We start from the raw sequence: 20,833 nt of genomic DNA, 5'->3' as shown, positions 1-20,833 counted from the left end.
AAAAACTTACCCTAAGGTTAGCAGAAGGAAATAAAAATTTGAGCAGAAATAAACAAAATAGAGAATAGAAAAACAGTAGAAAGGATGAACAACAGAGAAGATAAATTCCTGTCTACCTGCAATTATGTCCCCTTTGGTCAGTTCTCCCCACCCTACCCCTCAGCCTGTGGTAACCACCATTTACCCTCTACTTAGATTACTTTTTAGAATTCTACATATAAGTGAGATTATGCAGTATTTGGCTCTCTGTGCCTGGCTTATGTCACTTATTACATGATGTCCTCCAGGTCCATCCATGCTGTCACAAATGATAGAATTTGCTTCTTTTTTTCCTCAGGCATTGCTTATGAGTACTACATTTTATTTATTCACTATCCGTTGATGGACACTTAAGTTGATTCTGTATCTTGGCTATTATGAATGATGTTGCAGTAAATATAAGGGTGCAGGTATCTCCTCAACATAGTGATTTCAATCACTTTATATATATATTCCCAGGAGAGGATCACATGGAGGTTCTATTTTTAATTTTTTTAAGACACCCAGGCTAGAGTGCAGTGACATGATCATAGCTCACTGCAGCCTCAAACTCCTGGGCTCAAGCAATCAGCCTCCTGCCTCAGCCTCCCAAGTAACTTGCACTGTAGGCACATGTCACTATACCCAGGTAATTGCTTTTTAGAGATGTGATCTCACTGTATTGCCCAGGCTGGTCTCAAATGTCTAGCCCCCCCACAATCCTCCTACCTTAGCCTTCCAAAGTGCTGGGATTACAGCCAGGAGCCATTGTGCTCAACTGTGTTTACTTTTTTGAGAAATGTCTCCATACTGTTTTTCATAATGGCTATGCTAATTTATATTCCCCCCAAGAGTATACAAAGTTTCCCTTTTTTCCACATCCTAGTCAACATATATCATCAATTTTCTTTTGATGATAGCCTTTCTAACAGGCCTAAGCTGATATCTCATTGTGCTTTTAATTTATATTTCCCTGATTTTAATGATTTTTTTCATAAGCTGGTGATAATTTGTATGCCTTCTTTGAAAATTATCTTTTCAAGTCCTTTGCTCATTTTTTAATTGGGTTATTTGTTTTCTTGCTACTGAGTTCTTTGAGTTTGTGACTATTCTTAAAAGCTCTTTTTTTAAGACCAAAATTGTCCCAGGTATTTCCAGGCGTTGTCTTAGCCTGGAGGAGGCAGATGCAGCAAGATAGCTAACAGTGTAGGTGTGGACTAGCTGAAAGGGTTGGCCTCAGAAAGGACAGGCAAGGATCTGCAAGCCGCAGATAAAGCTGCTGGGGCTGTTCTCTCATTGCCACAGACCAGGAGGCCAGCTCCTTAGCACACGAGGAGAGCTCCAATAGAGGCCATTCTTCTGGGCCCCTCTGATGCACGTAGGATTCTTGCTTCTCCCTTCTTGTGATGCTTTACTAAGAATAATGTGTTCCACTTCCATTCAGGTTAATACAAAGGATGTAAAGGCTCCATCTTTTTTAGTGGCTGAATAGTATTCCATGGTATACATATACCACAGCTTGTTAATCCATTCCTGGGCTGGTGGGCATTTAGGCTGTTTGCACATTTTGGCAATTGTAAATTGAGCTGCAATAAACAGTCTAGTGCAAGTGTCCCTGTGGTAAAAGGATTTTTTTTTTCTTCTGCATAGATGCCCAGTAATGGGATTGCAGGATCAAATGGGAGGTCTAGTTTGAGTTCTTTGAGGATTCTCCACACTTCCTTCCAAAAAGGTTGTATTAGTTTGCTGCTGTCTCACCAGCAGTGTAAAAGTTTTCCCTTCTCTCCACGTCCACACCAGCATCTGCAGTTTTGAGACTTTGTGATGTGAGCCATTCTCACTGGGGTTAGATGGTATCTCAGGGTGGTTTTGATTTTCTTTTCTCTAATAATTAGGGACGCTGAGCATTTTTTTTTGAAAGTTTGTTAGCCATTCATCTGTCTTCTTTAGAGAAAGTTCTATTCATTTCTCTTGCCCAGTGATATAAGGAATTGTTGGCTATTCTTATGTTTATAATTTGAGTTCTCTGTAGATCCTAGTTATCAAGCTTTTCTCTGATTTAAAATCCCAATTGTTTTCCTTTAAAACAATCCTTTCAGAAACAATTTGGATATTCCCCTTCTAAAGTGCACTTGATTGGCCACAGCTTGGGAGCACATCTGGCTGGAGATGCTGGGTCGAGGGTACCAGGCCTTGGAAGAATAACAGGTAAGCATGCCCTGGAGTTGGGCTTTGTTTACACACAAGTATCTGAACTGCCAATAAAGCAGTAGGAGGAAATGTAAAATACTGAATGTGACTCATCCAAAATAAAACATGGAACTGTTTTCAAAGCATGAGTATGAATACTGGTTCCAGAGTGTCACTGCTGCACTGTTTGTGGTGGGAAAGTGACAGAAACGATATGATGTCCCACCTGTATAGGAATGATTCAGTGAACTGTGACAGAGTTCATGCTTTAAAATTCTGTGCTGCTGATACAAAAAATGACTTTGACGTGGAGGTAGAGAGTAAAATGGTTGTTACCAGAGGCTGGAAAGGGAATCACGGAGAGAGAAGGGGAAGAGAAGTTGGTTAATATGCACAAAAGTGCAGTGAGATAGGAGAGTAAGTTCTAGTATTTGGTAGTACAGTAGGGAAATTACAGTTAGTAATTTGCTTTATATTTCAGAACAGCTACAAAAGAAGAATTGTGATTTTTTTTAACACACACAAAAAAGATAAATGTTTGTGGTGATGAATATCCCAGTTACCTTGATTTGATCATTACACACTGGATATGTGTGTAAAAATACCACATATACCCCCACAATATGTGTAGCTATAATATATTAATAAAAAGTTAAACGTAATAGTTTGATTCCCACCGATTATCTTGGAAGGACATTCATGACACACCTGGATTGCAGCTCATCCAGTTGTTAAAGCTTTTAATATTACCCCTGCATATACTATTAATTCTAGAAGTAAGTTGCAAAGTGTAAACCATGAATTGGCTTTTCACATATGATAATTGATCATGTCTTTCCCCTGCACTCAGATTTTCAAACCAATTGAATAAGATGGTTGGAGATCAAAACATCGGTTCCATCACCAACAGGCTAAGCTGGGCTCTCCCCTGCCTGCGTCCCCCACCGACCATCAGTCAGCAAGTCCTGTGTCTCCTTCATCTGCTTTCTACCTCTCCATCCTCTGGTCGTTGTCCTTGCTTAGTCCCTCTCCACCTCTTGCCTGTGTTTTGGCCTTGACCCCACTGGGTACCCGGCCCCGGTTTGCACCAATACTGCCAGCCATGCCACTCCACTGCTCAAAAGCTCTCAGGATTTTCTTTTCCTTCAAGCTTCTTAGCTTGTCTTGTAACTGAGTCACGTCTCATCGTATTTTTCATGTCCTGTGCCTTTGCACATGCTGTTGCCTCTCTTCCTGGATACCCACTGTTAATTTTGAAATATTCCTTTCAAATGTTTCTTGCTGAGACAGAATTAATATTCTGTGTTTCCTATACCCCTTGAAATATGCCTGTATTATATTTGAAAATACAAATAAGATGTCACATAGTCTTATAATTATTTATGTGTTGTTATTTTCCCCACTGCCTCCAGGCCTGGTATACAGTTGGTGCACATTTTTTGTTTGTTAAACTGCCATTCTCTGTACACAAACACACACATGCTTTAAATTCAAATTTCACTCTAGATTTGTTTTCAAGTAGTTAAGAATTCCAAATCCCAGTTTGGAATTTAAAGTATTTTGCCTCTGCAGTCTCTTGATATAACGGGCTTGTTCCTGCTGTAAGTTTCTCTCATCTCCTACCTCTCTGCTCCCAATTGCCCCTCACCTGCCACCACTATCACTATAGTTAGTCAAATAACAAAAATTATATTTTTATGATGAAGTCATTGGGTGGCAAAAATTCCCCTTTGCTCTCAGTTTTCAAGGTCAAGGGAAAGAAGAAATGAGTTCAACTTTTGAGGATGGAATCTCATGTGACCCATGCAGGCTGTGAGACAGCTCAGTCTAAATTAAAAGGAAGAACACAGCCACATGTGTATTTAAAATTCACACTGAGCTACAGCAAATTTAAAGAGATTTTGTTTTTATTAATTTTTCTTCCAAAAATCTGATACAATTTAGCTCCCTTATTTTTCATCAGGTAAATTACCCTAGTAATTGGGTAAACAAACAGATCTTTAAACACTCTCTGAATGTCCAAAGAATTTTATGTGATTTAGATATTACGATCTATATTTCTCAGTATAATTAGTTTTTGAGGAATCATGTTCCTTGAGTAACAAAAGAACTGAGACCTCAACAACAGATTTTAGCTTTATAATACACCAGATAAAAACAAAATTGATATAACCCGTTAAGGACGTGTGTAAGTTTCTATGTTTTTGGTAATTGTGTATAGAAGGAAAGTACTTGTCACGAATGACCCTAGTTAGGGGGTTACTCCACTGATTCAGTATTTGTTTTCCTTTTATCTATGTTTTCCCTATTTGAGGGTAAATTACTCACTCTTTACTGATATACACGTAACATCCAAATGCACACATGTTAATAAACTCAGGTCCTGAATGGCAAATTCTCACCCATGTAGTGGGGTTAAGTCTCCCTCCCTAGAAACAGTTAATAGGTTGAACCTAATAGTTCTCTTCTCTTCTTTAGACTTTTCTCCTGAGATATCCTTGAACCACAAAGCCAGTGTTCCATCTTCCCTACCTACCTCTTAGAAGGACTGGTTGTCCTTTTTATTAAGACTATCTGATTGCCTCTTCCTCCAACCAGTGTACCTATATTTGAATGTTTCTCTCCAGGGATCCTGACATCATAAGTGTGTGTAATCATACTGACAAAAGAAAGAAAAAAATCTTCCTGGAGTTGAACATTAAGTCTTAATTGTATTTGACCCTTCTGCAGACTGTGACCTGGCTGATGCCCCAGCCCCCCCAGCCCCTCATTGGCTGAGATGCTCTCTCCTTCCTCTTAGCGTCTGTGGTTCCACATCTTCCTGGGTGCCTTTCTTCTCTCCAGGCTTCTTCATGAGTTCCTTTCCTTCTGCCTTCCCTGACTTGTTGATGTTCTTCAAGGTCTCATCCTAAGCATCCTGCCCTCTCCTCTTCTCACTCTATAATCTCTCTGTTAATGATTATATTAGTCAGGAAAATAAACACACACAAATCCTATGGCAAACTAAGTGAGCTGAGGCCATAAACACCCCATGACTGCAGCACAAACATTCATCTCTTGGTCATGCCGCATTCCCAGAGGGGTCAGCTGCAGCACTGCTCTGAGTCCTTTCCACCCAGTCCCCAGTCTCCACGTTGTAGCAAAGATATTTTGCTAAAATATAAATCTGATCATAAATCTCCCTCCCCTGAAAACTTGGTAGCAGCTTCCCATTGTCAACCAGATCATGTTCAAATTCCTTGACCTGGCTGAGATGACATGTGGCTCTTACTTGCAATGGTATCTTCATCTTTCACCAAATTCCAAAACTCTGGACACCCGCCTTAGCAAACTAGTTACAGTTTCCCAAACATGCTTAGCTCTCTAACCTAGATGTGGGCATTCTGCGTCCTCCCCTGGGTGCCTACCCCCATCTCTACCCTGGCTGACTCTTCAAGTCCCTCAGATTTCTGCTTATATTTCCTATCCCCAGCAGAAGCATGTTCCAATTACCCATGACCAGGTTATACGCCACTTTTCTGTGCTTTCATAAATCCTGTGTTCACCTGTGCCTCTGCCCTGGGCATACTGGATTGGGGTGCCTTCCCCCACCAAATGGAAAGCCCCTTGAAGAGAAGGCGAAGTCTATCCCTTTTACCTGGGTACTGTACCAAGTCCTTGGCACATAATAATATGCTTGATAAACAATTGGTAAATCTGGAAATGAGTGGATATGTGAATGATCATAAGGTTTTCAAGACTTCCAGCTTTCATACCTGTATTTTACTAAACACTGAAACATGAAGCCAGGGGCTGGAAGGCTGGGCAACTGGCCTCTTAGTTCAGTTTGCCTGGAACATGTGGATGACTTTGTCAAGTCACTCTGTATTTCTGGGCTTCAAATTTTTCATCTGTATTATTATGAAATAAAACCAAGTGAGCCTAAGGACAATGACTCTACTATTTTAATTGCATTGCTTTGTTTTGTTTTGTTTTGTTTTGTTTTGTTTTTAAGAGAGGGGGTCTCACTCTGTTGCCCAAACTAGAGTCTGGAGTGCAGTGGTGCAATAATAGTTCATTGCAGCCTTGAACTCCTGGGCGTCAGCGATCTTCCCATCTCAGCCTCCCAAGTAGCTGGGACTACAGGTGTGCACAACCATGCTGGCTCATTTTTCTACTTTTTGTAGACTTTTGTGGTCTCACTGTGTTGCCCAGGCTGGTCTCAAACTTGTGGCTTCAAGCAATCTTCCTGCTTCAACCTACTGCCTAGAATTACAGGCCTGGGCACTGCACTAGCCTGTAAATTCATTTTTACATATTTAAGAGCCTTTGTTTTTTTAATTTCTTATTTTTGCCTATATATATTGCTTTTCAAGATCTTCCATAATCCATAGCCTTATTGTATATGTAGTATTCCATATATAGGCTCTAGAAAAGCCACTGTGATTTTTCTGAGTCTTTCTCAAAAGCTGCTTTGACATAGCCTTCCTTACGTATAGGCACCTGACATTGCATAATAACTTCATGTCCACCCTATAGATAGACCTGGCATTAATAGATTCAGTTTATGTGCATTGTCCTGAATGATATTTGACCAATATCACATACATGTCATGTTAGAAAGGATACCTTGTCTTCACCATCTATGGTTCCAAAATAATAGCACTTTTCAAGACACTCTTCCATAGAACACATCTTGGTTTATTGACATTGTGCTTTCTCTAGGGTTGGATCCGTCTGGGCCATTTTTCCACAACACTCCAAAGGAAGTCAGGCTAGACCCCTCGGATGCCAGCTTTGTGGATGTTATTCATACAAATGCAGCTCGCATCCTCTTTGAGCTTGGTAGGGTTTTTTTTTTGTTTGTTTTTTTGTTGTTTTTGTTTTTAACAGAAACAGAAACTGCATTGAAGCACAGAGGAGATTTTTGAAAGCATAACCCTGTTTTGGTCTATTTCAGGTTTCGGAACTACTGATGCTTGTGGTCACCTTGACTTTTACCCAAATGGGGGGAAGCACATGCCAGGATGTGAGAACTTAACTATGCCTTTATTTAAATTTGATTTCAATGCTTATAAGGAAGGTAAATACTTGTTTTTATGAATGCTGCTGAGTATGTTCACTCGGCTCTCAGATGGGATTTGTGTCCTTTGGTATATAAAAGTTGGGATTTCTATTATTTTATATATAATATACATATAAAATATATTTTTGCCCCGAACATGGTCACATGTTATGAGGTTCTCCCACTGGTTGTGAGATTTGCAAGACCAGGCACCATGTCTAAGTTACCCCAATGCCTTACACAATGTCTAGCATATCGTAGTCACTCAGTATAAACAAAGAAGTTGTGTAATTCATTCCACAAATGTGTATGGAGTGCTTCCTCTGTGCCATATAGGGATAAATGCTAAGGAGACAAAATAAAGCATGGAAGGGGAATACAATGTGTTGGTGACAGTGGAGGTAAAGTGGGGGAAGGAGATTCTAATAGGGTAGAAAGGGAGTTCTTACCAAAAAGATCACCAACAAGGGTAACCATATGGGTGCCGGGGGAAAGGCATTCCAAGGCAAGGGAGGAGCAGAGCGTAAAAGGCCTGAGACAAGACTGTGACTGGAAAGAAGTGGAAGAGAGGAGGGCAGTAGGGCATAGGTTGGAGAGGGAATGGGGCAGAGGGAGTTAACACAGGACCTGATGGATTATAGGAAAGACTTCAAGTGAGATGGAAACCATGGGAGGGTTTTCAGTAGAGGAGAAACATCATCAGTTTCATTTAACAGAATCACTCTGGATTTTGTAATTACAGATGGTATCTAACCTTTTGTAGTAGTTTCCAATAATAATAATATCTATAGGGCATTTAGTTATGTTTAAGGCACCAAGAAGTTATTATTAGGGAATTCTATTCTTCTCTATCTTTACATTTCATCATAATGTAAAAAATTAAACATATCACACATAATATATAAGAATTCATAATAATATAATATATTATGACATGATAGTAAGTATCTGGATGATTTTAAATACTTCACCAGTTGATCCCACATAGGTAGCATATCTAGATGATGAAATTATTTGGTCATTCATTTGTCTGTTTTAGAGGAAAGATACACAGATCATAACATTGACAGTATCTCAAGTTTCTATCTCTCCAGGGATAATTTCCAAGGTTTTAATAGTCATGTTGAAAGAATAAATGTCATAAGAGGTATCTACTTGTAATGTCTGCTTAAAAAACTGCTACTGGTGAATCTAGGCACTCGAATAAGAATTAAAATCAATTTCACCTAGTACAAATAAGCAAAATGCTTACAAAAAGGTCCATTATAAAACTTATTTCTTGCATTATTTTTAATATTACGGCTTTAAATCCTCTCTATTAAGATAAAATATAGATCAAAAGACTTCTTTATGTAACTGTATAAGTGTTATACACAAATCATATAAATTCTATATAATTCAAGTAAAACATACATTTATCATAAGCTATCATTTTGAAACATTACAAGATTTCCTGCAAATTCATTATATTAAAAGTACATTTATCATTCACATTAAGTCTTCAGATGACTTTTAAGACTTTAAGATATCTTACACTGTATTTATTACTAAGAACCATTACTTTTAAAATTAATAGTTCACTATATTCTAACAAACCATCTTGTCTAAATCACAATTAATTGTGAATATAAATCTATAGATTTATAGAAACCTAATTTAGGAGAAATCTTTGTTTAAGAAAAAGGACAATGCCAGCTATTGATCTCTGCTGACTATATTACATTTCTGAAATTATGCTGTCTCAGTTATCTATTTCATCACAAACCACGGCTTCTTAAAAGAGCAATTATTTTCCTGCCCAGGTTCAGAGGGTTTGTAATTCAGAGTTCTGGTGAGACTGCTTTGTGGGGTATTGGTGGGGTAATCCAGGGCACTACATACATCCTGGGGCTGGCCCAGGCCAAGGTGGGTGGGAACCATCAAGATGACCTTCCAAACCAGTTAGCCTGGATTTCTTAATGTAAGTGGGTTCCCAGGGAGCAAGAGTAGGTGCTGGAAAGCCTCTTGAGACTGAGGGCCTAAAACTTGAAAATTGTCAATTCTTCCATGTTCCATTAGTCAAAGCAAATCATAAGATCAGCTCACAATCTAGGAAGATGAAAAGTAGGCTCCATCTCTTGAGAGGAGAAATGATAACCTGATATTGCATATAGGGGAGGCTGAGGGGGTAGTTATTCATTGTAGTCCATTATTATAGAGTAATTATTACATGTACTAAATCCAAAATCTGGTTTCTCAAGATCAGCTAAGCTTGGTAGCTCATTGGGAAGAATAGTCCATACTATTTAGTAAAAACGTTATGAGAGAGAAATCATGTGACTAAAATGCCATGAAAACTTCAAAATGTACAGATGTATTTAGATCTATCGTATTTGTTATTGCAGTAATCCTGACTACAGAGGGCAATAATGTCATGCTTGACCATGGCAAATTACTTTTATCTTTGGCATTCTTAATAATACCCTCCCTCTTTCACATCTCTAAGTCAGCACTGGTTAATGTTGCTGTCTGTTTTGTGGTTGAATGGAAGGGCAGTCAGTCCTTCCTGCAGAAACAGAAACAGAGACTTGATATATGCTGTGGGTACAAGGATACTTTGTCAGAGAGCCCAGAAAGTATTTCAGGATATTGGTATCAAAGCACAAGGTCATCTTTTATTTCTTTACCTTGCTTGAATGTCCCTTTCGAATCATATGAGAAATTGTTTGTTCCAAAGAAAATATAAGAAACTGTCATTTCTTTGTAGGAAATGGTTCATTTCTTCAGTTATCAATTAATTGCTGTCAGTTAATTACAATTGTTTTCACAGAAGCTATTTCCTTCCTTGAATGCAGCCATGCCCAGAGTCATCTCTTTTATGTCGAAAGCATTCTCAACCCTGACTCATTCATTGCTTATCCTTGTAGATCCTACAAATCATTTAAAGCAGTAAGTAAAACATTTTGTTTGAAATTTAACTAGAAACATGGTCAGCTAGCTAAACGTTAGGACTTTACGTAGGTGGCAAAACACACATCTGCCATTTGGGAAAATAATGGATTGTTTCTCTGCTGAGCACTGAACAGTAGCTGGGACTGCTGGAGGGTTGGAATTACTAAACGAGCTATTTGTATTCAGGTTGTTTCAGGTCTTTTGAAGATCATATCCAATTTTGCTTCTTTGACCATTTGTTATGCAGTAATTAGATGCTACTGTGTAACAGGCATAAGTCCAGGACCAAATGTTTTCTGCATACATATTTTAAATGTCATCTTCAAAGATGCCCCGAGAAACCTGAATCAATCAATAGCTACAACCAAACATATTACTGTTTACTAGGAACATGAAAATTATTTTATTAAAATTTAATTATTCATACAGAGTAGAACTAAGGCACAAGTAGCACACAGCATCTCCACACTGATCAATATGTGACAAAGTACCAAATCTGATTTTGCTTGAGTCATAAAGCACGCAGTGCCAGATCTGAGCTAAATGTATTTTTCATTTGGTTATCACGATGAAAAGGAGAAAGAAAATCTATTTTGTAGTGGGATATAGAAAAGATTTTTATTCTTGTGCTTTAGAGATCTAATCCCCTGTTTTATCCGCTGGGCTTTCCAGTTGGAAGTTTATTGTAAGTAGCAGCATTTTGTGAGCACGTGTGGGGTTGGGACAGGAATAAGCATTTCTCTCCTGCTGCAGAGCATGGCGTGGGCACACACAGTCCATCTTCCAGTTGCATACTGTTCTTAGAAAGCTTGGCAGCCAGACGCTGGAGTTTCCCACATAATCTCTCTCTTCTCTACCTCTCCCATCTTCCTGCCATGGCTACTGGTCTGAGCTGGCTAAGGGATCCTGGCATTTTATTCTGGTGGAGCAGGCCTGTGGAGTCATTGTATATTCAGAGATAGGGGGTTACTCTGCAGGGTTGGGGCACCCTTAGGAGCTGGCTCATGCCACTTGGATGCTAATTTTGTTTACAAACTATAGAGAATGAGGCCATTTCCTTGACATATTTTATGTATTTTACCCAGATAGTCATACAATTAAATGAAATTATTTAGAAGTGGGCACAGTGATGTGTGCCTATAGTCTCAGCTACTCAAGAGACTGAGACAGGTGGATCCCTTGTGCCCAGGAGTTCAAGGCTGCAGGCTGCAGTGGATAATGCCTGTGAATAGTGACTGCATTCTAGCCTGGGCAATGTAATGAGACCCTGTCTCTTAATTTTTTAAATTAAATTGGAAGGAGTCCTGGTGCCAGGCCACTCACCTTTATCAGTTATTGGATGAGCAACACTGGACAGATTGACTTCTCTGCACCACCGTTCCCTCATCTGTAAGACAGGGAGAACAAAAATGCAGTGAGGGGGTTAGTGAGCACTGAGTTAACTGCACATAAACTTGAACAGTGCCTGGCATCTAGCAAGCTCTCGGTAAATATGAGCTCCTACTATTTTATTAGAATTTTCTTTCGTTAAAAATGGACTTTTAAATGGGACATGTTACTATAGTCTCAGCCTAAGTATCCATGGTTTATTAAATTAAACTTTTAAACTATTAAGTTCAAAGCCTAAAATAGCAAATACTCGAACACTGATACCCAGATTGCTGAAAAGTTAACATTTTGTTAGGTTTGCATTAGAGTTTAAAGTGTACAGATAAAATTATAGAATTGAAGTACCTTATTTGAAATGTATTTGGTGTATATCAAGTAAGTGGCATCTTACTATAAGTGCCTTTCATTAAAGCTGTCTTCATTAAATTTTAAAATTTGAGATCTGTGTTGATAGATATGGATCTAATGTATTTATTTTGTAGGAATCTGCCACAGTTTATTCATTCCCCTACTAATGTGAGTTTGGGTTGTTTCCAGTTTCTGTTAATGCAATTCTGCCACACGCATCTCCTTGTTTGTCTTCTTATGTACTTGAATGGAAGTTTCTTTATGGCATCTCACAGAAATGAAATTATCAAAGCACATATGTGAATGTCCATTTGTATTACACATTGCCAAATTGCTGTCAAAAATATCAATTGTTAAAGAAAAATAAAAATAAAAACCATAGTTCTGCCCATAACCACGTAGTCAAAAACTTAAGTCATTCTGATTTCCCTGAAACACTAGCTTTAATCATCAACAAAACACAGAAGTTTGACCTCCTTGCCAGCATGATTCTGTGAAATTAAACCAATCAGCTATAGAAAAATCATCCTGAACAGCTCTGCTTGCCCTAAAAAAGAATGTTACTGTATAGTAGCCAATCACAAAAATGGTCCACACACTTCCTTCCCAACGCTTTACAAACTGCTGTGACTGCGACAAAGGGGGCTTCTGAACTGTTTTCAGCTCAGGGTCTCCTGGTTCAAGAAGTGTTCCTTTGTATGCACAAAAAGCTTTTTTAAAATTTAAATGTTTGAACTGATTTTATTTTTGACACAGTTTATATTCCCCTCAGAAGAAAATGTGAATTCCTCAACTCCATGTGCTTGCTATTGCCAATTGTTTTAATTTTTGCAAGTCTGCTGAATATGATATTGTATCTTTTTAGCATATCCCTGATAACGAGTAAGACTGAGCATCTTTTTACACAGTTATTAACTGTCTGAGTTTACTCTTCTGAGATTGTCTATTCATAGTGTGTACCCATTTTTCTAATAGACAGTTTTTCCTTTTCCCTTTAATTGCTTTTGTTTTGTTTTGTTTTTAAAAACAGGCATTGTGGCCTATTAGGCAATTTAGTAATTTTTTAATGCATACTTTATTTAGATTCTGAAGATTTATTATCATTTAATTATATATCATGAGTTTATCAAAGGGCAACATTTCTAACCATATCAGTAACTACGTCTTATTTTCTGTCACCAGGGAAATTGCTTCCATTGTCCCAAAGAAGGTTGCCCAACAATGGGTCATTTTGCTGATAGATTTCACCTTAAAAATATGAAGACTAATACATCATATTATTTTTTAAACACTGGGTCTCATTCCCCATTTGCCCGTAAGTATTATGGCTAGGTTTTATTGTAATGCTTTAAGGTACTTAGCTTTAAAAATTCAACAGTTTTTATTGTGTCTACTAAACAACTGGGCATTGGGCCAGGCTGGGGTTGCAGTGAAGACGAATGCAGTGAGGACCTTCATTATATTTAGGCTAGTGGAGAAGACAGCAAGTGAAGTCGGTCTCAATCCCAAGTAATACACTTTCTGTCGGGACACAGTCAAGATACGTGAAGAGCGGAAAAGTCTTGGAGCCTTTTGAGGGAAAGTGATTTCTAGTCTGACTCCCGAAAGATAAGTAAGAGGGAGCAGGAAATGGGAGTGTTCTGGGCAGGAGGAACTATATGTGTAAATTCCTGGAAGTAAAAGAGAAAAGAAACTGAAAGAGGCCCCCGCCAGGATTGTAGAGACCAGGAAGACAGAACAGGAGAAGGGTGGGAGAGCCACACTGGGTCAGATAGTAAAGGGAGGCCTTGTGCTTTATGTAGAGAGTTTGGGCTTATCTCTGGGTGAATACAGAGCCATTGAAGGGTATTTAAGGTTACCAGACTGGTTTCTTTTTCTTTTTTCTTTTTTTTTGCAGTTTTTGGCCAGGGCTGGGTTTGAACCTGCCACCTCCAGCATATGGGGCCAGCGCCCTACTCCTTTGAGCCACAGGCGCCGCCCCAGACTGGTTTCTTAATAAATCGCTGTAGTTGCTATATGGATTAGAGGGGACCTCTAAGTGATTATAAAAGCATACACCTTCTTGAGCAATAGGTCTTCTAGATTTTTTTTTTTTTTAACTAGTTGTCAAACTATGGCAAATAAAATCTTGGCCATAAAAAAGTATACATGCAAAGGAAATAGGAGAAGACATTCAACTTCTATTTTAAAAAGTCATTTAAAAATGCCTGAATAATTAAAGAATTTTCTTTTTAAAATATCATTAAGTTATTTGATTCTGAAAATTAAAATGTGAACCTTAATATGTATTTTTATTTCATTTTTTAGAAGATTTTTTTAAAAATTTCAGGTTAATATGAGGGTTCATAAGATTAGGTTACAATGTTTGCATTCGTTAGGTGAAGTCCCTGTTGTAGTTCTGCTTAATGTGTATTTTTAAATGTAGTTTTTTGCCACGCTCACTGTATTTTTGCATGAATATGTACAACACTGTCCAAACACAACCCTGCAAGTTATATTTACACTAACGGGCCCAGGGTGTCATGCTTCTTGCATGTATTTTTAACTCTCTCTTCCTTTCTTTTCTTGTTTCTTTTATTTCCAGGTTGGATGCACAGATTGTCTGTAAATCTCCGTGGAAGTGAAATCTCAGAAGGGACCATATTTCTCCATGTAGGCGGGACCACTGGGAAAGCAGGGGAGTTTGCAATTGCCAGGTAGGCAGAGTGAGGACGGGGCGCCTCCCACGGGGACAGGGGTTCAGTCGTGCTCAATTTGACCGGTTTATTGAGCTGTGCAATCTTTTCTTTTCTTATAATACCTGGGCTGCCTTGTTATCTTTAACTTTTCTTTTTCTTTCATCCTTTCTGGATATAAAGTAGAAATCATAATATCCATTTTCTCTCCACTTCCAGCTAGAAGCAAAAAATATTAGGAAATGATGACAGGAAAGTGCAAATCTAGATGACAAAGCAATGGGAACAATTGACAGCAGAGTACACATGATGTATTTTTAATCTGGTCCATTTAATATTATACAAATTTAAGCATGTATTTTTCATCTTTAAAAGCCATGAATTACTTTTGAAATAGGACATTTATATCAATTGCTCAATTTCTAGTAGGCTTTCTAAGTGGTGCCCTCAGATACGGGCTGTGTGTGTCACGACAATCAAAGGGCAGAATGATGAGTACAGATGTTCACTGTGTATCTTTTGCTAAAGTCTCCTTTTAGCTTGAGTTTTCCTTAATCTTTTATTTGATCAGCCTTAGCATTTCTGTATTACATATTTTATTTCCATTGTTTAATTCTGTAATTTATTTCAAAATTAACATTATACATACTAATTAGCCACTGCCCTTTTGCAAACAGATGAATGGATTAGGTGTTTTATCCTTATGATGATTTCCATTATCTTCAGATACTGGGCCCAGACATGAAAAGCAAAGATTTGGGGGTTATTTTGCCCATTGAAATATATCAGTTTAATCACCAGCAGAGTTTCTGCACATCATCTTGCCTGAGTAATTGCCTATAAGCATAAGTTAGTGATTATCCAGATCTTGGGGTGCCCAGGCTCCTGCCCAGCTTTCTAGCCGCATAGCCCATCATTTGGCTTCGTTCACCTCAGTTCAATGAGGTTATTGAACTGCCCGTTGACTGTTCACACTACCCAGCATTAAACAGATCCCACCCTCTTGTTCTTCTGGACTTCACCCATGCCGTTCCTTTGTTCCAGACACTTTTCCCTGTCTTTGCATATTTCATTTCTACTTGTTCTTCATGCTCCATTAAGCATCCCTCTGAGAACAGTTCAAGAGGCTCACAGGACACTGGGTGTGGCTGTGTGGTTTGTGCCCTGCACAAAGGCACCTGGCATGGGGCAGATGTAAATGATATGTAGTTTGTGCTTCTTTTCTATGTGTGGGAGTGTTTCCATATCTCTGTTCTTTCAGTAATGTCTAAAGAAGCTGTTTGAAATATTGTCACAAAGCTGCCCATCCCTCTTTTAAGAACAATTAAGCATTAAAATTTACAGAAAATTTCTTGTCTTGTAATGAAGTCAGCTAACTGAATTTGTATGCTGGCCTATTCTTATTCTTGTCCTGCTTCACCTTAGGTTGTAACTTAGTTAATTGAGTTTCCAATGATGCTTTCATGAAGGACTGGCTGCATTGTCTGGGTGTCTAGTGAAGGCAGTTCATGGAATGACAGAATGATTACCTTTAAGAACTTGGAAGAAAAGTTCCCCTCTGGTAATTAAAGAATTCTACTTGTAAGAGAGTAAGACAGACCCTAGGAATAAGAACATTCGCTTATTCATTCAGCAAACATGTAAGTTCTGCTTGCTGAAGAAACAGAGGCCCTTTGTCACAGAGCTTATATTGCAGTTAGAGACAAACAATAAGTTAATAATAAAAGAATAGTGACAGGTTAAGAAGAAAATAAGGCAAGGTGATATAGTAGGGAGCAATAGTGGGACAAGTTCAGTTTGGACTGTAGCTTAGGCAGTCACTAACTATAGCTCAATGTATGCTACTGACACAGCCAAACAAGGGACTATATTATCAGAAGGTGAATTGTTATCAATGGACATAGAAAATGGGAGTCAGGGAACCCTTATATGGGTAAGAGATGTTAGTTGGGGTGCCAGAAGCCACAGAAAGGAGGGGTTTTTTTTGCATTGTAGGGAAGAAACATTTTATAAGGTTTCATTTTGCCTTGGATGGAATGTGCCTTTTACCTTGACATAATCCACCTCTTTCTGCTATGTTGCCCCAATCACCAAGACATCTTTTGATCACTAGTTTGGATACCCAGTTCCTTTTATGCAGGTAAAGAAGGTAGCAGGACATGGTAGGGAGGATTCTGGTTAACAAATGAGAAGCATTTCCCCATTGTCAACTGATAAACAGGATTCTAGTTTATAGATCAGTCTTGTGTAAATTTAGTCCATCATTGATGGTTTCTTGATTTTCCAGTGTTAGTACAATCTTATTTCTGAAACTACAAAGCCAAGACCAGATCTTTTAGCAGGGTGTCGTGACAGGTGCCTGTAGTTCCAGCCACTGGGGAGGCTGAGGCAAGAGGATCTCTTGAGCCCAAGAGTTTCAGGTAAGCTATGATGCCATAGCATTCTACCTAGGGTGACAGAGTGAAACACTATCTCAAAAAAATAATAATAAAATAAATAAAATAAAATAAAATAAAATAACCAGGTCTTTCACTATGGAGAACTCATAACGTTAATGCCTTCCTAAGCATCCCTTACAAATCAGCTGGCCAAGCTTTCTCCATTTACCTCACCCTTCTTTCAAACTTCAGAACCATGCTCTTCTGGACTACTGACGGATATGGAAGGAATGAATCTCCTACAACTATATGCCAGCAAATATCAGTTTCTCTTCCCTGGTATACACTCAGATGTGTTTTCTTTCATTCACCATCGTGAATACCCAGTACAAGTTTATGAATGTTATTTTTGTTTACAGTGGAAAACTTAAACCAGGCACGACTTACACAAAATTAATTGAAACTGATGTTAATGTTGGAAACGTCACAAGTATTGAGTTCATTTGGAAAAACCATTCGTCTGAACATTCTCATAAGTTGGGAGCAGAAATGGTGGTAGATACATCTGGAAAATATGGATATAAGTAAGTTTTCCTTTCTCCTTTTCGTTTTCAAATGTAGTTTAAGTTTAAATTTTATAAATGGTGTTTAAATCCATGTATAATTTGAAATTTACAACTAGTATAAACATTGACACATCTTAAAATTTTGCTGTTAAAGAAAGGGAAATTAGGGTGGCACCTGTGGCTCAGTGGGTAGGGCGCCGGCCCTATATACCAAGGGTGGCGGGTTTGAACCCGGCCCCAGCCAAACTGCAAAAAACAAAAACAAAAAAACTGGGCATTGTGGCAGGCACCTGTAGTCCCAGCTACTCAGGAGGCTGAGGCAAGAGAATTGCTTAAGCCCAGGAGTTGGAGGTTGCTGTGAGCTGTGACTTCACAGCATTCTACCAAGAGTGATAAAGTAGGACTCTGTCTCCAAAAAAAAAAGGAGGGAAATTACTTAAGAATCAACACTATATTGCAAAAGTGTGTACAAAATAATAACTACTCATTTAATCAAAAGATCTACCAATGTCTTTTTCCTCCCTGGAATCATATTAAAGTTCTTTTATTTTTTTCCTTTAAAATTTTCAGATCTACCTTCTGTAGCCAGGATGTTATGGGACCTAATATTGCCCAGATCCTGAAACCGTGCTCTTCTCAGACCCAGAGCTGATGGATTTATTTAGTGAGAGCAGTGAATAATAGAGGTCCTCCCACCCAATATCCAGACCAAACTTGGCCCTTGTAAATGAGACAGAAAAGTACAGGTTTGTCTGGGACCAGGGGAGGGGGACTCTGTACAGAATGTTCACCTCATTGATAAATGTCCATATGTACCTTAAAAACAGACTGGGCTGAAAATAATTCTGTGATCTATAGGAATCTGGGTATCAGTGACAAAATAGAACTACATTGAAATTTCCCTGAATAAGATGAGTGATACAAAAGTATGGCCGTGGAAACTCACTGGGCAAGCATGAGCCTCTGGCTGGCTGAATTTTTAAAGTATTATATATTTTGCATATTTCCAGGTAGAATAATCATTGCTCTGAAATGAAAAATGTTTACTATATTGTTAAATCTTGCTGAGACAAATTATGACCACAGTGTATGATGAATGATAGATTATAACCTTGTGGGTTCATGGATTTATCTATTAATAATTAAAACTAATGAGAGTAACTAGTATTTCCCAGGTGTTCCTTGGTCTTCAAGGTATATGAGGTGAGAGTGGTTTTAGAGCTTATCTATTTTGTGTACTTCGGTTAGCAATGGGCCCTTGAGATCATCGGCCCGGGGTGTGGCCCTTCCTCCAGAAGTCCTCTGCCACAGGAGAATTTTTCCTCTTCCTTGGTCTTGAAGGCTCTATTGAGAATTTGTATTTAGCCTAAAGGCAGCATTTCATTAGTAAAGCACTGAATGGACCCTTTGTGTTTACAATAACAATATTATAATATTTAAATGCATCAATTATTTATTTTCTTTATTTTGCTTCTTTCTCTTCTAATTCAGTTGTCCTTGTCCAGTGAAAGGGAAAGATTTATGTTTTTATTTGCTCTGTTTTTTATCACTAGGCTCAGTGTTTAGCCTGTAGTACTGTGTTATAAATATTGTTGAAAAGAAATGATGACAAGTACTCTGCAGAGGGTTTCTTGGTTCCCCTTGGTGGCTCGCTGCCAACTGAACCTTAAGAAGAGATCTGTGGATGTCCATAAATAAACCTGAGCTGTGGCAGAAGGCAGAGAAGCAAGCCAGTGACTCTCTCCCATTGTGCAAGTAGGGGATAAAAGAAGATTGGAGCGTAAAGCTGGGTGGAGGAGAAAAGGAGATGTGGGCACATTTGGCATGAGTGTGACCAGGCATATTCAGACCTAGGACTAGGCCAGTCTAGGAACGGGGTGGCTGTAAGCAGGCTCCGTCAAAGGGACTGAGCTATACTGTAACTGCGTCACCGACCCTGTTGCCAGAGTCAGCAAGGACTCTAAGGGAGGGAATTTGTTCTGGGAGAGCAGCTGTCCTGAGCCCATGCTGGCCAACTGGGAGGAAGAGTGATGGAGCAGGTCATAGCAGTAGGTTTTGTGAGCCCTAGCCTGACTCCTTGCCCAAGAGGTCTCTAGGCTGGTTCCTTCCAGACTTGAAAAGACAAATGAGAGTCAATTAACTCTTGAGAACCTTATTTTAATAAAGTATAGGCTCTCTGTCCCATAGTTCTTCTTATCTGTCCCCTTTTTGCATTATAAGAATGTTGTGAAGATGAAAAATAGTGCATGAGCTATCTAGGCAAAGGAATTCCAAAAGTTCAAGGTGACACCATTATTTTCTGTATGTGTTGCTCCCTAGGAAAGCTTTAAAAAATGATTCTCTCTCCCTCTGAGTGCCTGCATTATTATAGCATAGTGATTCTGGCCTACAACTTTTGGGCAAAGACTGTTAGGGAATTCTTCAGCTTCTTGAGTGAACTTGATGGAATGCTGAAAATGACTTCCACTCCAATTACCCAATTGCTTCCTCCACTCACGGCTGCCCTCACCTAACCTGCATACCTTGTCATGCCATCACCCACAAATGCCCACCTCCGAACTTGCTGATTGGGCTATCTCCCTCTCTGATCGGGCTGTCTCCCTCTCTGATCACAGCTGCCTCCCCTTCAGGCTTACTCAGGGACATTCTGAGAACTTCAAACTTCTGACCATTACCCTTTCCATTCTGGAAACCTCCCAAGCTACCAGCCCATTTCCCTTCCTGGCCAGCTTAGGTGGCATGATAATTTAGTTTGGAAATATGTCTATCAACATCCAAAACTTAACATCCTAATATCCGAAACTCCTTGTCTTTTTTTTTTTTTTATACCCTGTTAAGTGAAAACTGAATGCCCCCAGATTTCCTCTTTCTCTGGCCAGCGCCTAAGCAGTCCATTGCTGCTGGAGCAGTTGAACCACAGGGAAGACTGATATTATTATAAATCATGATGGACACTGTTCTGAAATTCTACCTTTTCTTTTTTATATATTGTCTGCCCTAACTCTGCTCCTATCCTACTTTACATAGAAGCCATCATCAGATCCTAACTTGCTCCACTTTTTGATCCAAAGGCATCAACTACTAAAGTCTACATCATTCTCTCCTTTCTCTTTGTACTAGGGAAGCTGCCTTTTCTCCCCTGCCAGGCCAGTCCCTCCTGCTGTGCACTGGATGCACTATTACCAGCTCCTCTGAGAACCTTACCCTATGGTTACTTTTTCTTTCTTTTGTATATTCAGTTTCTCATTGCATCAGTTGTTTGTTTGTTTATTTGGTTTTTAGACAGGGTCTGGC

The 20,833-nt window shown here is 39.0% G+C and overlaps 1 protein-coding gene across 1 annotated transcript in view; it reads left to right on the top strand.

Moving 5' to 3' along the window:
* PNLIPRP3 (pancreatic lipase related protein 3) overlaps window positions 1–18,191 on the top strand; it is a 35,525-nt gene extending 17,334 nt beyond the window's left edge. Inside the window, exons 5-12 of the mRNA XM_003787332.2 lie at window positions 2,118–2,226; window positions 6,913–7,032; window positions 7,148–7,270; window positions 10,062–10,180; window positions 13,103–13,235; window positions 14,505–14,616; window positions 17,393–17,557; window positions 18,110–18,191. Of these exons, the coding sequence (XP_003787380.1) occupies window positions 2,118–2,226; window positions 6,913–7,032; window positions 7,148–7,270; window positions 10,062–10,180; window positions 13,103–13,235; window positions 14,505–14,616; window positions 17,393–17,557; window positions 18,110–18,191 (963 nt within the window). The remainder of the gene's footprint in view (window positions 1–2,117; window positions 2,227–6,912; window positions 7,033–7,147; window positions 7,271–10,061; window positions 10,181–13,102; window positions 13,236–14,504; window positions 14,617–17,392; window positions 17,558–18,109) is intronic.
* The last annotated feature ends 2,642 nt before the right edge of the window (window positions 18,192–20,833 follow it).

Source organism: Otolemur garnettii, unplaced genomic scaffold, assembly GCF_000181295.1.
Source record: "Otolemur garnettii isolate 467f Iridium unplaced genomic scaffold, OtoGar3 scaffold00021, whole genome shotgun sequence".
Lineage (NCBI taxonomy): Eukaryota > Metazoa > Chordata > Mammalia > Primates > Galagidae > Otolemur > Otolemur garnettii.
The sequence above is the reverse complement of the archived record's forward strand: the minus strand, read 5'-3'. Positions and strand labels throughout refer to the sequence as shown.